This window comes from Helianthus annuus, chromosome 1 (assembly GCF_002127325.2).
Source record: "Helianthus annuus cultivar XRQ/B chromosome 1, HanXRQr2.0-SUNRISE, whole genome shotgun sequence".
In the NCBI taxonomy this organism is placed as follows: Eukaryota; Viridiplantae; Streptophyta; class Magnoliopsida; order Asterales; family Asteraceae; genus Helianthus; species Helianthus annuus.
Genome location: NC_035433.2, coordinates 96,002,563 through 96,019,602, shown reverse-complemented (window position 1 = coordinate 96,019,602; position 17,040 = coordinate 96,002,563). Strand labels below are relative to the sequence as shown.

At 36.6% G+C, this 17,040-nt stretch overlaps 2 protein-coding genes and 1 long non-coding RNA gene across 3 annotated transcripts; 2 read left to right on the top strand and 1 right to left on the bottom strand.

Annotated features, from left to right (window-relative positions):
• Positions 1-5,286: 5,286 nt before the first annotated feature.
• Positions 5,287-11,472, top strand: LOC118479370 (probable inactive purple acid phosphatase 27). Its single transcript, XM_035988516.1, has 9 exons — positions 5,287-5,329; positions 5,385-5,436; positions 8,032-8,083; positions 8,203-8,301; positions 8,502-8,610; positions 9,216-9,330; positions 9,495-9,627; positions 9,782-9,969; positions 11,154-11,472. Exons 1-9 carry the CDS (start codon positions 5,287-5,289, stop codon positions 11,350-11,352), a joined length of 990 nt encoding a protein of 329 aa, XP_035844409.1. The 3' UTR covers positions 11,353-11,472.
• On the bottom strand, positions 10,030-10,837 carry LOC110898620. The gene is made up of 3 exons (XR_004893997.1): positions 10,469-10,837; positions 10,260-10,376; positions 10,030-10,149 (listed from the first exon to the last, which is right to left on the bottom strand). It is a non-coding gene; the product is annotated as an uncharacterized LOC110898620 (long non-coding RNA).
• LOC110898617 (probable inactive purple acid phosphatase 24) lies at positions 11,440-12,871 on the top strand. The gene is made up of 5 exons (XM_022145424.2): positions 11,440-11,486; positions 11,581-11,668; positions 12,032-12,220; positions 12,285-12,365; positions 12,585-12,871. The coding sequence occupies exons 1-5, from the start codon at positions 11,440-11,442 to the stop codon at positions 12,639-12,641; spliced, it is 462 nt and encodes a 153-aa protein (XP_022001116.2). The 3' UTR covers positions 12,642-12,871.
• Positions 12,872-17,040: the final 4,169 nt, after the last annotated feature.

Sequence of the window (17,040 nt, the reverse complement as noted above, 5' to 3'; positions counted from 1 at the left end):
GCCCAAAACGGACGTCCGTAGCCCAAGTTAGAGCCATTTTAGTGAGACCCTTTTGTTACACGATCTTGGGCCTTCAAATACAAGATGACCCGCTCCTCGACACTTGGACTTGAGGACTAGTATTTGGAAGAGTTTGCTATCTATTAGAGCATTCACATCCAAGGCATCATATTCTTAGTGTAGTGTTTTTAAAATATAAAAAGTATAAAAAGTGGTTGTGAGTGGAGGAGAGAGAAAATGTTACTGTTCATCTGTATATTTGGGGGGACACTTTTCACCCACTACAATTTTTTAATATATATTGAAAGTGGTTGTGAGTGAAGGAGAGAGAAAAATGTAATGATAAAGGTATAAAAATATTATTTAATTGAAAAGGAGAGAGAAAAAGTATTTGTTTTTAGTGGAAATATATTGATATAGGAGTTGTTTTTAGTGAAATGTATGTATAATTTTAGGGGATTGGATGTGAATGCTCTTAGTTTTGTCTTCATATAAGGCCTAAAGAAGCTCATGAAGCTGTGCACATAATGAACTTTTACTGTTTAGCTCATTTTGAAGCAATATATTAGTTTTAACTCAATGTCTTTCACCTTTGATATAACTTGGATACATCATTTCTTAGCAAGTTATATATAGTAAATATGAGAAACCTGAAGACAATGTATATAGTTTTTAGGAGAATACTAGGGATCGATTGGTGTCGCTTTCGGTTACACCACACTCCACATTGTGGATGATCAGAGATGCATCTCTTCACATTATTTCTATAAAGAATGAGCTCCTCCATTTCCTAGGTAGGGATGAGTCACGTGGCTAGTTAAGGGTACAACTAGTGGTCTTTGGAATGGCTTCGGAGAGCGCGTGGCCACATAGGAACACTACCCCCTCCCATTCTAGGCCCGGTGAAATGCTTCAAGAGTTGGGAAGAACTCCAAGATTTGGAGAGATACGGGAGTGAAACAAAGAAGAAAACGGAATTATTGGGTGGTGGGAGCAGCACCGAATGACCGGAGGGTAAGGGAATACCATCCCGTCCAAAATTGGCTGAGGAAATTCTTCAAGAACTGGGAAGCATACCGTGTACCCTAAGACCATGTGTAGTGGTTTAGCCAAATAATGCCCCTACCATGGGGCGTTTTGCGACACGTGGCAGTCAGTCAGCATGGGGCATTATTGGGGGTTATTGCAAAAGTGCCGTAGTGGGAATAATGCCCAATAACGCCCATGCAATCATTTCACAATTATTTTTTTTAATTTAAAACATAAAAATCTTCATTAATTTAAAATAAAAATTACACTACTTGAAATAAAAAAAAAACCCTAAAAAACATAAAACAAAAAAAACCGAAAAAAAATAAAGTTAAAAAAAAGAAGATGATCTAGAGTCCATATTTTTCCCGAATTTTTTGGCGATGCATTTGCGCAAGGATCAACGCGTCGCCTTGGAGGTGGTCGATCGGTTTGGACAAAAACTCAATGTCCTTTTCCATTTGCCTCACCTCTTGCATCTCGTTAAACCTTTTGGTTTCGGCCACTCGTTCTTTCATAATCTCATAACGTTGGTGACCGAGGTCGCGAATGTCTTGGAGACGACGGTTCATCTCCTCGAAATCTTCCTTCAACTCGAGATCGGAAGACGACTCCACCGTTTTTTTCCCGGTTCGCTTATCATTTCTTCTACTGGGCGGTCGGGTCAACTCTTCTTCAAGTTCCTCGTCAACGTCCACCACCTCATTTAGATCGACATTGAGGGCATCCGATGTCGGTGTTTCAGGGTCAACGGAGGATGATATTTTTGACTGTTTAGCTCGACGTCTACTACTAGACGTCATGGTACCTACTAGTGCCCACTTTGGACTTTTTCGTAGTAGATTCCAACACTTATATAAAACGCCAATTCATTTTTTTTTTCAAGAAAAAAAAAAAACGCCAAACAACGCCTATATGTAATTGGGGGGGGGGGGGTGTTTTTCAGCGTTTTTTTTTTAATTAAAAAAAAAAAACGCCCCACTACGGGGGGTCTAACTATGTATCTAGAAAAATCCTATGCCACTTGACTAACAAATTTGATGCCGAAGTGCAAGGTCGCTACTGAAGTGCAAAGTCGCTACCGAAGTACAAGATAGCTACCGAAGTGCAACGTGGCTGTTGAAGTAGCAGCACACTGCCAACCTTCATTTCCATGCTATTTCCCTTTCTTACTTGCAAATTTGATGTATTTCCGATATAGAACCCCGCCATGGTAGTTGCCCTTAAATTCCTTGCAAAGAGACACAACTCCCTTGGAACCCTACCAAGGGAGCGTTGTCGCCTTGAACCTACAGGTTCCTTGCTTCCTAAAATTACAATAGTCTTGCACATGCGCATACTACACACATCTTTGGTAATTTGAATATCACCCAAAATCGCTTGATGACGCTAAAGCACCAACATACTTGTCTTTTGTGGGAGATACAGTTGATATCAATTTAGAAAAAAATACAACATGGAAGGAAAGAGCTTTGATAAACAATACGAGTTATAGTTGTCATGAATAAAATAGAGGAGCTAAAACGATCAAGCTCTCATGTTTGATATGGTTCTATAAAACAAATTTCATCTCTTTGCTTTGTCTTAGTGTATAACAACTATAGTAGTTAGAGCATCTCCAACGCTTGGACATGTGTTTGTTTTCAAACCTCCACCTAAGCATGCCACATCATTCCAGACTTACACCTTTCATTTTTCCTTAACCACAAACCTACACAAATCTTCACTTCACACTTCACTTTTATATCAAACATATTATAAAAATAAATTGGTTGTGTGTGTGTGTGGTGCCCACACCCTTGGTTCGGTTGTGTCCTTGGTGACGGTGCCTCCAGATCTCTCCCTCCAATGGTGTTAGTAGTTCGTGGCTTGGTACTAAAATTTCAGACATTGCCTCATGTTATGGATGGACCAACTAGCCTCAGATATCCCCACTTACACGTATGTTGACTTTTTTGCTCACAAACCAATTCAAGATTTATTCATCTTCCTATTTGGGACATCTCATTGTTTTTTCAGTTTAAACACTCATTTGATAAACTTATCGATATCTCATTAATTTTATCTCAATTTTGAACACTTCTTAGCTCCAAATTTACGAAGCTCTCATCAAGATCGTAAATCATTATCTAATTATCATATATAAATACCTATCCTTCTCCTCACCCAGAAACTGAAACGAATTTATCACACTAGGCATATTAATCTTCTAGCTACTAGACCACATTGCTAGAAAAATGGCATCCTAGGCTTATGTTGAAAAAGGGGGTTTTATTAATATAGGGGTCAAGTTATTCTACAAAGGCTTCTAATTGTAAGAAGTGTAAGAAGGATTTATAGAGTGACAAGTGTCCAATAACCTAAAACTAAACCCACTACATCACCACCAAAAACCTAAACACCCACCCCCACCCCACCACCACCCAAAAGCCTAACCCCCCCCCCCCCGGCAAAAAAAAAAAACAAAAAAAAAACTATACCTCACCAAAAAACCCCCAAAAAACCTACCCCCCACCCCACCCCCCAAAAACCTAAAAAAACCTAACCCCCCCACCCCACCCCCCAAAAACCTAAAAAAACCTAACCCCCCACCCCCCAAAAACCTAAAAAAAAATCTAAAAAAAACTAAACACCCACCCCCACCCCCACCCAAAAACCTAAACCCCCACCCCCTCGGCAAAAAAAAAAAAAAAAAAAAAAAATTAGGGTGGGTGATGTGTGTATGTGGGGGGGGGTTAGGTTTTTGGTGGTGGTGGATGTTTAAGGTTTTTTTTTTTTTTTTTTTTTTGTAGTGGGGTTTTTTTATAGTGGGTTTTTTTAGGTTATTGGACACTTGTCACTCTATAAATCCTTCTTACACTTCTTACAATTAGGATCCTTTGTATTTGATCCTAATCCATTAATATAGATGGTGAAAAAGTATAAACTTAGTAGACAAGTATACTTGAACTTATAATGGATTAAAATTCTTTTTCTTTGCTTGGATTACTATACCACATATCTGTACTTCCCTAATTCTACTTTGCTATATATTTTTATTCATAGTTTAACAACTATTAGCTATTTCTTATATAGAAATGTCTATTAGCATTAAAGATATTGCAAGCTTTTCATATTTCCTGTCTGTTTTTATAAACATTCTAATGCAATCTTGTTGGTTCAGACCCCAAATCTCACTCTCAAACTCAGTCAACCCCATGACTTTCTACCATTTATTTGACCACTAATAAAAACAACCAAATATACTAATTAATTAAACCAAATAATAAAAACCAATTCTCCCTAGTAATCTTGACGTGTTTCTTCATCAAAGAAGTGTCGGCTCTTCCTCTTGTATCAAGTTGCCTTTGTTGTCTTTGTTTTTCCACTTTGTGCACTCATAACTAAAGTGCCCGAAAACTCCACAATCAAAACACTGAATTCCACTTTTATCGCCTCGACCCAATCCTCCTTCATTGTTCCTCCCATGGCTTCTTCCACGTCCACTACTTTCACCATGCTTTTGTTCATTCACCATCAAAAGTTGTCCTTGTTCTCCCCCTTTCTCACCATAGCTTTTGAGTCTTTCCTCATACGCCTTAAGTCTTCCAACCGCTTCATCAAAGAGCATCGTATCCAAGTCGAAACATTGTTCGATAGAAGCCACAATTTGAAGAAACCAATGTGGCATTACATCAAGTATCCTTCTCACTGTTTCTTGTTCCTCAACTTCATGCCGAAGACTCCTCAACTTTGAAACTGTTGATGCATATTTGTGTGGATGCGGCTCGTTTCAGTTATCCTCCTATCTTGACTCGGTACAACGTTTAGATTGTATTTAATGTAAAACAGTTGCGCATGTGCAGACTGTTTGTTGTTTGTTTATTGTTTCTTGCCGTCTGTTGGTCTTCTGCAAGTTTCTGTTTGTTACAGCCTTTTCAACGAAAGACCTTGATCCCATCTGGAAGTCCACGAAGAACCTTCTTCGTGGACATGATGTTTCGCTGATAATGGTCCTCACGAAGTATAGCAGTCAACGAAGAACTATATTTCGTTGACTTGGGTCACAAAAAACCACATCTATCGTGGGTCAGGGGCGGAACCACCATTATATTAGCCGTAGCATGGGCTACGGCTCAACTTTGTCTCTGAAGTGTAATTTTTTTCCTTTTTTTCAAAGTTTTATGTATTGTTTATATGTATTGGATATCCCTGAGCAAATGTTAAAAAAGAAAAGAGCGAATATAATTGAATTTTTTACGGTGGCAACTAAGTCCGATGACTAAGTTAGAAGAAAGAAGGTTGAGGAAGACGAAGTACTGTATAAGAGTTAAAAGTTTATCTATAATATTAAATATTACTTTTACTTTATGTAGTATCCAATAGAAAAGCGATGGAAAGTCAGGCAGACACAGATAGTGACATAAAGTAAAATAAATTTATTTTATTATTACACATTCTTTTTTATCTTATTTATTTAATTGGATAAATTCTTAAGATTTTCGTAGTATTATTTCTTTTTTTGTTTCATTATACTTTTTACTTTTTTCTTTATTGATTATTAATTTTTTAGTAAACTGTTTTATCTTTGAAATGTATAAATAAACTATGTATAGTATAGATCTATCCTTTTTCTAACTTTTTCAATAAAAAAAATGATCAAATCCTTAAATAGCAATTCAAGTAATGTTAATAGTATTCGGTCATCGTTTTTGTGTTGTATACTACACTGATTGTTAAAAAGAAAAAAAAATAGAAGTCAACGCACGATTGTTAATATAAAAACAAAATATTAGTCAAACCATAACGGTTACCGTCTGAAAAAGCACGGCAAAAAAGTATTCATTTTATGAATTTAGGTTAAAAAAATTAGGATACCCCTAAAATTTTTGTTTAGTTCCGCCACTGTCGTGGGTCATGGTTGTTCGCAGGAAGATACTCACGACGAACCCATATTCTTCGTGGGTTAACATCTTTCGTGGGCCAAGTTATAGGCCGAGTACCTCTTTCGTGAGGTTGCAAACATTTTGGCTATAAATACAGAACTTGCAGCACAGAACAGATAGAGAGCACACCAGTAAAGTTTGATAGCATTTTCTTGTGCTATCCTTGTAACCAAACTCTGCTCGAATTTATACATGAGTTTTAATCTTTGAATCTTTCTTGTCTTTTGTGTTCTTTGGCTTGGTTTGCACATACACTTGGATTCCGCACTCGTGTGTGTTACACAATAAGGGAGTAGGTTTATCTTGATCATCCGAGTGGACCTACAAGTGGTATCAGAGCTTTGGTTCTCTTCCTTGTTAAAGCTAAGCTTTCTGTTGTGTTTTTGAGCAAGTCTTTGAAGGTTTCTGAAAGTTTACTTGAGTTTAAAACAAGGTATTCAAGTTTTTGAAAGAAAAATGGGTTAACAGTTAAGGAAAACTTGTTGTTTGCTGAATATTTTTACAAGTGTCTGCTTTAAATGGAAACATTCTAGCAACATTTTGATGAAAAACTTTGTTGTTTTGTTGTGTTCTGGTTTCACTAAGAATCACATCTCATGAAACAGTGACTTCAACGAAACATACATTTCACGAAAAACCACCCTCACGAAACATGCACTCTGCTGGAATTTATACATGAGCTTTAATCTTTGAATCTTTCTTGTATTTTGTGTTCTTTGGCTTGATTTGCACATACACTTGGATTCCGCACTCGTATGTGTGTTACACAACAAGGGAGTAGGTTTATCCTGATCCTCCAAGTGGACCTACATAAACCAATCCGCTTAACTTAGTAGCACAATCATCAACGAGCTCTCCTTTCTTCATCTTCAAACCTTCAAGCTCTCTTCTTAGCGTTGCACTTCGAGCCGTCCTTACCCGATCTACACCCAAGTATCGTACTTCTAAGCCATCCGACCCTTTTTCGGATCCGTGTGGCTCGACATTTCCAACACCATCCCTTCCGGTATTGCTTGAAACAAAAAGGCTAGAGCTTGTTTTGACTTCTTAGCATCCGGTTCTTCCCCAAGCGTCCTTGGTTCCACCGTCTCCAATAGGCCATGTGCATCCAAGATCGACTTAACTTTGATAGCCGATATTGGATAGTTGGTTGCGGTCAAAGTCGGAACTTGGTACGACACTGAACCCGCTTCTTATGCTGGTACCATCGCCATTCTTTTTTGTTGAACTACTAGAACAAAACTTTTGATCTTTCTTTTGAGTTACGGTCGTCTTCTTCAGTCTCGGTCTAGTTGTCGCCGGTCTTCTTGGGCTTACGTCAGAATATAATTTCCGGCAACAGTCTTCTTCTCGTCCGTTCTGATCCGGCGTCGGTCTATAGCGGTTTTCTCAGTTTTCCACTAGAACTCTCTTTCTGGCAGCAGCCAAGGTCACGGTCTTCAGTCTTCTATGTCTCCCGTCAGAACAAGCTTTTCGACGGCGGTCTTCTTGTCACCTGTTTTTCTTCTCTGGCGATGACGGTCTATCTTGATCTTCAATCTTCTGTTGCGATTCTCATGAAATTGTTGCTTCCTTTCGAGCCCTAACCCTATTTGACCACTAATAAAAACAACCTAATATACTAATTAATTAAACCAAATAATAAAAACCGTATGTCAAGATTAATTCTAATAAATCTCTTGTAGGGTACAGGATTTTCTCGGTATTTGGTATGAATTTGGAAGTAGATGATTCACATGGGCATTCCAGTATTCAATAGATAAAATTAAGCATCATCCAACAATATTCTCACTTCATGAATTTCATCACTAAAAATCAAAGAGAACGACTTTATATTCATTGTCTGGATTAATTGCATAGACAGTTATGATAGTTGCTGATTGCCTGATAGAAAGACTTTATATTCATTGTCTAGGATTAAACACATAGATAGTTATGCTGGTTGCTGATTGCCTGATATAGAGTCTATGATTGATTGTGGTTGTTTAATTAGTATTGTTATGGTCATGTTAAATGAGACATGAGTCACACTGTAAAAGTAATACTAGGATGCTAACAGCATTATCATGGAATGCAGGCACAATATGTTAGAAACGATCCGGGCTATATTGATTGTAAGAAGAAGGAATGTAAAAAATTTGATAAGGGGGGCAAATGTTCGGTGACAACATGCAGTGCATCAATCACATTTCATGTTATCAACATTAGAACTAGTATCCAGTTTGTCTTCTTTGGTGCTGGATTTCAGGTACCTTGTGTTTTAGCAAAATCTAGCATACTCGAGTTTGCAAATTCACACAAGCCATTGTATGGACATCTCTCTAGCGTTGATTCCACAGGAACATCAGTAAGCACCTTGTTCATCTACAATTTTCCTGTAATAGTGTTACATTATATCAGGTTATATTAAGTACCATAGGTGATTAAACTTGTACCTTTTCAAATAGAATCTCAAAATCAAAACCATATTTAGTAATAATAGTTGAGATATATTTCAGACAAAGATTCATTGCTCTTGTGGCATTTAACTTATGGGTTCATGTGCAGATGAGATTGACGTGGGTTAGCGGAGACAAAAATCCACAACAAGTTGAATACGCAAATGGGAAATCACAAACATCTCGTGTTACTACATTTTCCAAAGAAAACATGTGCAGTATGTTCTTATTATAAAATATATCCAGTTTTCTCCCTGCGTTTTCACCTTCCATTGATCATGAATAAGAGCAGGGGCAAAGTATAGTGGGTGCCCGAGGGTGCACCCGCCCACCCCAATGTTTCGGTTAGAAGTGTATAAGTTTCGATTTTTCGTCTGAGAATTTTAAAATTATATAGGATCCCCTCCGATTATTTTTCCTAAATTGTATATCCTAAATATTTATAAACTTTGTATATAAATGATGGATAGTTTGGTAAATATACACTTTGTTTTATTTGGAACTATTATTAGTTGACCCGACTTGAATCGAATAGCCAACCCGACCCGACCCGAAACATAACGATAGGAAACTTTTTTTTGGGTCCCATCACTTTACGCCCCCTCGAAACTTTTGGTCAAGCAGCTCCGCCAATGAATAAGAGACCATCTGTCATCATTCTATACTTTCCTTCTCTTGTAGTTTTATCTAGAGATGGACATGGGACAACTTTTAAATTATTCTATTTATTGTTTACTAACAAGTATATATTGGCTATCTTATATACTTGGCAATAAAGTGGAACTAAATAATCTAAATTCATTTCATGTTTTGTAAAATCAAGCTTCTAAGCTACCAAGCCCTGCAAAAGATTTTGGCTGGCATGATCCAGGATACATTCATTCGGCGGTGATGATTGGACTCAAGCCTTCAACGGGGTTCTCCTATAGATATGGAAGGTAAACCAATGCTTTCATCAATTACTGTATTAAATTACCTTAAACGCGCACAAGAATTTTTTTTAAAGAATATACATATTGGGTTACCAAGGCAAATCATGTAAAGGGATGAGGGATGATATGTAGCTGATGCATTTTACACTATCTGTGTTTTTATTTTGTAGCAATTCGGTGGGTTGGAGTGCAAGAATCAACTTTAAGACTCCACCTAGTGGTGGATCAGATGAACTAAAGTTTCTAGCATTTGGTGATATGGGCAAGGCCCCACGTGATGCTTCTCTTGAACATTATATTCAGGTAAAATGTCATCTTGGATAATAAGGGGCAAAGCCCGGAAAACAAACACCCTAGGGAGATAGTGGCAACCAAACAAAAGCACAAACAACTAATGATAGGAATCTGAACATGGATCCAAAAAACAATTATGACTTTTGTGTAATTATGTTTATAGCCTGGATCATTAAGGGTCGTGCAAGCCATGGCTGATGAAGTCTCATCCGGGAATGCAGATTCCATATTCCACATCGGCGACATAAGTTATGCCACAGGTTTTCTAGTAGAATGGGATTTCTTCCTTCACCTTATTAGCCCTTTGGCATCAAAACTATCTTACATGACTGCAATTGGAAATCATGAAAGGTATGAACCATATAATGTTATTATGTTTGAATCTACACATTACATGATTTCAGTGGCGGAACTAGAACATTAACTCAGGGGCATCCCAATTTTTTTTTTACCGTGTAATCATACAATATTAAAAAATCGACCATAAATAGATAAAGTAAAACAATTACCTATTAGATTTGCTAAGTAGCACTGGAACGGGTACGGGATCGGGGTACGGGAACGAGGAACAATTATCAATCAAATAACAATTAAAGTTCAAACAATTATCAATCAAATAAGTGAATAACAATTAAACAAACCTGATTTTTGTTTCTGTCGCTGCTGTTCGAACTTCGATTTCGATTCTAAGATGATCTTCTGACTTCCGTAGTTCTGTTCGAATCGAACAAACCTGCCAATACTGTGCGACTGTGCTGCTGCCAAAGTACCGATTATCGAAAAATTATCAATCATCAAACTAACAAGTAACAATTATCAATCAAACAATCTGTTCGAAATCGAAACAAACCTGTATTTTCTGTTCGAAATCGAACAAACCTGCCGAAGTTCAAGTGCGGATTTTGTATTTTCTGTTCGTTTGTTTTTGGAGTCGACCTACTCTGTTCGTTCAATGATCTGCTGCAGTCGACCTACTCTGTTCGAGTGTTCGTTCAATGATCTGCTGCTGCCGAAAGTTCCAGTTATGTTCGATTGTTCGTTCAATGTTGCATCTGTTCTTTCGTTCGTGTGATCTGACTATTGGAGAATTGGAGTCACGTTTGATATGCCGGCCAAATCAATTATCATTTAATCTTGGGCTATTATTTACTTAATTGGGCTTACCTAATATGCAATTATTTACTTATTTGGGCTTACCAACTGGACTTATCATTTTGTAAAAAAAAATTTTGAGGGGTGTCCTCGTACTTGTTCAGGGGTGTCCTATGTATAAAAACCGAAAAAATAAAATAAAAATTACACTTCTAGTAAAAAGTTGAGCCGTAGACAAACCTATAGGTCCGCCCCTGCATGATTTTGTATCTAAAATGCTTAAATACCATAATAATAAGAAATTCACTTACCATGATTTCGATAGAAATATATACCTAGTAAAGAAACAAAATCCATATAGACCAAGTTTCTATATTACAATCATATTATTTATGATTGATAACATATATGGTAAACCTGATGAATTATGCAAAAACTTTTAGGGATTATGTGAATTCTGGCTCATTATACATCACACCCGACTCTGGAGGAGAATGTGGTGTACCTTATGAGAGTTATTTCCCAATGCCAACACCAGCAAAAGATAAGCCATGGTACTCAATCGAACAAGGAAGTGTGCATTTTCTAGTTATTTCAACTGAGCATGATTTCTCTAAAAGTTCAGAGCAGGTTCAATACTGATGCTTTATGAGTCAAAACAAATAAACCATTGTTTGTGATTATTGAGATATGCATTACCCATGTTAGTATCAATGGATGAGCAAAGACATGGCATCGGTGGATCGATCAAGAACTCCATGGTTGATATTTACAGGGTAAATATGTATACGAAAAATTAATATATTTGCAAATATCATTTCTCATGGAGTATTATTTCAGCTAATTGTTTAAAGTTGATATCTATTTCAGGCACAGACCAATGTATTCTAGCTGTGGAGGTGTTAGTGTTGATCCAAGATTTCTTCAACAAGTTGAACCCTTGCTATTGACAAACAAGGTATCATACAATGACATATGTTTGCATCAACATACAAATAAAATGTTAAAGAGACGAAACTTTTTTTATCTCAATATCATCTAAATCCATAGCCTGCTAAATCTCAATAAAATTTTAAAGAGATGATTACTTTCATCTATATATTGTTTGGGGTAGTTTGAAACATTTGTTTTGGTTCACACGTTAGAATGGACACTTTCTTTTGGGACCAATGTACATTGTAATGAGCAAATGGGATAACCTTTCTTTAGAAAACCTGATTTTACTATCTTTTTTATCCTCTTGAAAAATAGGTAAAATTCTCTTCCTAAACCAAACCGTATGTATTTGAAGTATTTTTCCAACTTTTGGTGCATGTACCAGGTGGACTTGGTTTTGTTGGCACATGTCCATAACTATGAAAGAACGTGTGCGGTGTATGGAAACCAATGTAAGGCAATGCCAAAGAAAGGTGCAGATGGGGTGGACACATATGACAACAAAGATTATAAAGCACCAGTTCATGCAGTTATTGGGATGGCTGGATTTAAACTAGACAAATTCCCTCCCAAGGTGAAAACAGAATTAATTGTCCGTGTTTAAAGTAACTTATTAATATAAATGTCATTAATTTCAGGCTGCTACATGGAGCATATCAAGAATAACTGAATTTGGATATACGAGAGTCCATACAACAAAGACACAATTAGATTTTGAGGTATTAAACAAACCAATGGTCCAAAACTTCAAATTGTGTATATTTATACTCAATAGCTATTCATAATCTTTTTGCTTTGAAAACTAGTAAGACTAATGGATTTATGTTGCCGTTAAACTTTAAAAATTTTGTGAAAAAACAACATTAATTATCATTCATATTTTCAAAGTATCTTACTTTAATTAACTCTAGGCATAATTTTCTTTGCTTTTTTTGCAGTTTGTAAATGCATATACGAAGAAGGTTGAAGACAGGTTTCGAATCATCAGAAGCTGATATTCATGAATATGGGATGATGTTTGTTTAAAACTCATTGAGTTTATATGATCATCACCCACCGTAAACGGACATATGATGTTTAAAACTCATTGAGAATAATATGATCATCACCCACCGCAAACGCTGACCAGTTGAGTGTTTTGATACATGTATTGTAATTGTGTTATAGGAACTATATAAGCTAAACACTTAAAATAAGTGAGCACGCCAAAAAATGATTTTTTAAAGTGTGTATTATTTCTAAGTGTTTGACTCTTGATACTTGGTTTTTCTGTTTGTATGGGAATATGGATTCCATTATGGTCAACTCAACTCAGTTGTGGTCAACCTAATGTTTTTTTTTTTTTTTTTGAAACTTAAACTTCATTAACAGCAAGCCGGCCCAAACCAGGCCGACCAAACAACTACAAACAACGGAAAGAAATACTTACATATTCACAAAAGAGCACCAATCTTCCCAACCTATCCCCTTATGTTTCGATCTATTCGAAAACAAAAGAAAACCCATAACCTTTATCTCGCTAAGGACAATTTCTATTTTAACCGGACAATTCGAAAAAACTAATTTGTTCCTAGCTCTCCAAATACTCCAACAAGCGATATAGATAATGGACGTATTTTGAAAATTTCATTGTTTCAACCATGTTAGCTTTAGCCGGGCTTGGAACTCACAATTAAACACTACAAAGTTATAGCTAAATAACATGCATACAACATATGTTTAGTTCAATTTATGTTGACTTCGGAACTAAATGTTGAGAACAATTAACAAACTATTCTAATGTTAATAGCATAAAGACAACTAATACCCTATGCAAGTACATGCAACTAGATCCTACTAAACATGAATAGATAAGTTCAATCACGTGCCAAAATGGGTCCTTTTTCGGTACACGGGTGGATTAGGTTGACCAGGAATTACTTTTTGTTCAAACAAGTTAACATTTCCAATAATTTTTTTTTGAACGGCCAACAAACTCAATCCCGAGTACTCTCGGGGCACCCACTGGACAAACGGAGTACTCCGAGAGTAACCCGAGTCCACCACCAATTTCGGGGAAAACCCGGTAACCCACCCGCCTGTAGGCACGACGGTGAAATTACCGGTAAAACCCGTTTGGCTCAAGGATCCAACCCAGGTTTCCCTGGGTCTCCTATCATTGCCCACCAATGCCTCACTCTGCACCAAGTGAGAGTCGAACCTGCATCTCTCAAGAGAAATACAAGTCCTCCACCACTTGATCTAGAGATCATTGGCAAACATTTCCAATAATTAAACCACATTTTGTTAACATATTTGAAGTGCTTGATTAACCTAAACCCTTTTTCAACCCACCTGACCCATTTCCTTAAATTGCCACAGGATACACTTGACGCTAACTTAAGTATGATGCTTCAAGAGAATATACTTACAATTGAGAGGTATCACACACTTGGATTATAACTCTTTCTCAACCTTTTTACAGAATTTGGTTCATCATCTGGGCTATTAAGCCTTCTAACAAAATCTTGCACAATTATATGTATTTAATCAATTTAGCCATCATTAATATTTATATTATATTGGGTCAAAATAATACTTATACCTTATTAATATTTGTTGGTAATTGTTGATGAGCCATATTACCCTTATTCATGGTTGCAAAAATCGCGACTAGCCGGCGATTAATCGCTGACTAGTCGCTAGTCGCCCATCAACTGAGTAATTTTCAGCTAATCAGTAAAAAAATCGCTAGTCGGCCTAGTCGGCCCTAATCGCGACTAGTCGGTCGGGAAAAATCGGAAAAAATCGGGAAAAAACAAAAAAATTGGAAAAAATCAGAAAAAATCGGAAAAAACACATATTCCGGCCAAAACCTCCCAGATTCCGGTCAAACTTGTCCACTTAAATAAATTACGTATAAAAATATGTATAAAAACTTAAAATTATACATAAAAAGTCCGATCCGATTAATCCCGAGTAATCCCGAGTAGTCGCTAGTCCCTACCTCACCGACCCGCTAGCGACTAGCGAGTTCTCCAACCTTGCCCTTATTAACTAATAAAGATTTCGAGTGAATTGCAAGTTTTGTCCTTTATCTTTAGGTCATTTTGCAAGTTTTGTCCTTTATGTTTAAATTTGACGAGTTTTGTCCTTTATGTTTGAAAATCAAGCACGTTTTACCCTTTGGGGCAAAACGTGCTTGATTTTTAAGGACAAAACGTGCTTGATTTTTTAAACATAAAGGACAAAACATGCTTGATTTTTAAACATAAAGGACAAAATGTGCTTGATTTTTTAGGCCCAAAGGGTAAAACGTGCTTGATTTTTAAACATAAAGGACAAAACTCGTCAAATTTAAACATAAAGGACAAAACTTGCAAAATGGCCTAAAGATAAAGGACAAAACTTGTAATTCACTCTAAAGATTTCCCTTTGGGTGTATTTAAGGAAATGACTAGAGAGGGTTTTAGGTTAGACTCTTATCATAACATCGCACATAAATCTTGACCTCCTCTCTCTCCATAATCACAAGTTCTTCACCCTTACGAACTTGGAACTGCCATTAATCATATACCCTCTAAACGAGAACCAAATCAAGAAATCTGGCTGACTGACATGTGGAACTCCATGACTCCATTTCTTTCGGGATTATCTATTTGCCTGAATGCTATAACATATATTACTTTTATATGTTTTCCATTACATATTAACAGAACTGATCTACATGTGGTATCAGAGCAGATGTTGCTCAAATCAGTTCTGTGACAACTCGCATTTTCAGGTTATTTACCGTTAACTTCCTCAGTTTAATCTTTTTGTTTTTTAATAGAACATACGCACATGCATTCACGTTATACGTGTTGGTTATAACATGTGAATAAACATAAACTAGTGGGACTAGTTTCGATTACACACTTAAAGTTAACTGCTAACTTTCTATGCAAGATATTAGGTTTGATATGTGAGGGACTGAAGATCTATAAATTGAAAACTAGACTAAACTCGGACTTCCCTCTATCTTTTGTTACAATTTCAGACTCAACAATAAACCCTTAACCGACTCTATGTTATGTCACACCCCGATTTTCGGTTTAGCGGAAGCGTCGTGAGGTGTGGCCAGAGCGATAACCATAGCATTCAACTAAGTAAACAATATATGTAAAACATAACAAGTTGTTCATCCATGCATTTATTTAAAGAAAAGTTACAACCATACGTTTGTTCGAAAAAGTACCATACTTGACATTATTGTACCAAAACACAAGTTTCCAAATACATTGTTTCAAACATAAGGACTAAACACAAGGTAACATCCCACAACTTGACTTGACATTCCCACGGTCACACTTTCCCCAAGCCATCCACTAATTTCCTGTAATACATGTTAGTTTTGAAAACGTCAACAAAGGTTGGTGAATTCATGTATTAATTTGTGTCAAATCATTCTTCAAAATATTTGATAGATTTGAAATTGGTATAAATAAAACTTATAAGATCATTAGTGTTTTGCAAGGACACTAATCTGCATGCTGAATAGGAAGGAACCAAACCTTGTCGATTTATCGTGTGTGTCAGTGACACTAGTTTTAGACACAAAAGCACTCTTAACGATCTCTGTTATGCCGATAAGAGTGGGGCTCGTCACACCCAATAGATCTATCACTTTTGTTCCTCGGTACTTGTTTATTTATTAATGGCCCATTCATTTAATCCTCATCCGCATGTGATCTAAATATTCTCGTTTTTATAGTGATACCAATTGTAACATGTATACATCCCCGAAAGTTTAAAACTATAAACATTTAAATAAAAGGGGAAAACATAAACTCACTAATTTGCGTTCCAAGCAAATCTGGTTTCGATTTCAGATTCTTCGTTTGTTTCTCGACCTACAAGTGTCGTAATCTCATTAGACACTTAGGTTTATGTTCGTTCATCGTACAAGTATCTCATGTTGAATTCGTTATATATATATGGGACCGCTAAAATGAAAACCACCGCCAGTTGTAAGAACCATGTGAACCACTTTCTAGCCACTAGATCAACAAGATGGATGGATGAGATGAACCGAATATAAAATTATTTTTCAAGCCTTTTGTCTTTTGTGCTTTTGATTTTTTAATTAAGAAAATGGTATTTTTGTAAATCGTTTTGGTGAGCCAGTAGTCATATCCCTGCAGCATTCAGCATGCATGTCCAATCACAATTAAAAGTTTACCAATCTCTATGTTTAATTCATTCTTGCTTCCCACATAAATCATAAAACACACAACACCCAAACCTGAATTCTCTCTGCCCTCTTGTAAGCGACGAAGACTCCCAAATCTTTCCCTGTGGCGATTCCGACTCCGGCGACCCCAGGTGTAAGTGGCAAAGACTCCCAAACTTTCCCAGAGACGATTTAGAACTCCG

Coding starts and splice junctions, on each gene's coding strand:
- LOC118479370 (XM_035988516.1), top strand. CDS start 5,287: ATGACTAAGTTAGAAGAAAGAAGGTTGAGGAAGACGAAGTACT. Junction 5,437..8,031: donor GACACAGATAGTGACATAAA/GTAAAATAAATT, acceptor CATGGAATGCAG/GCACAATATGTTAGAAACGA. Junction 8,611..9,215: donor TTCCAAAGAAAACATGTGCA/GTATGTTCTTAT, acceptor TGTAAAATCAAG/CTTCTAAGCTACCAAGCCCT.
- LOC110898617 (XM_022145424.2), top strand. CDS start 11,440: ATGGCATCGGTGGATCGATCAAGAACTCCATGGTTGATATTTACAGG. Junction 11,487..11,580: donor CCATGGTTGATATTTACAGG/GTAAATATGTAT, acceptor TATCTATTTCAG/GCACAGACCAATGTATTCTA. Junction 11,669..12,031: donor CCTTGCTATTGACAAACAAG/GTATCATACAAT, acceptor TGCATGTACCAG/GTGGACTTGGTTTTGTTGGC.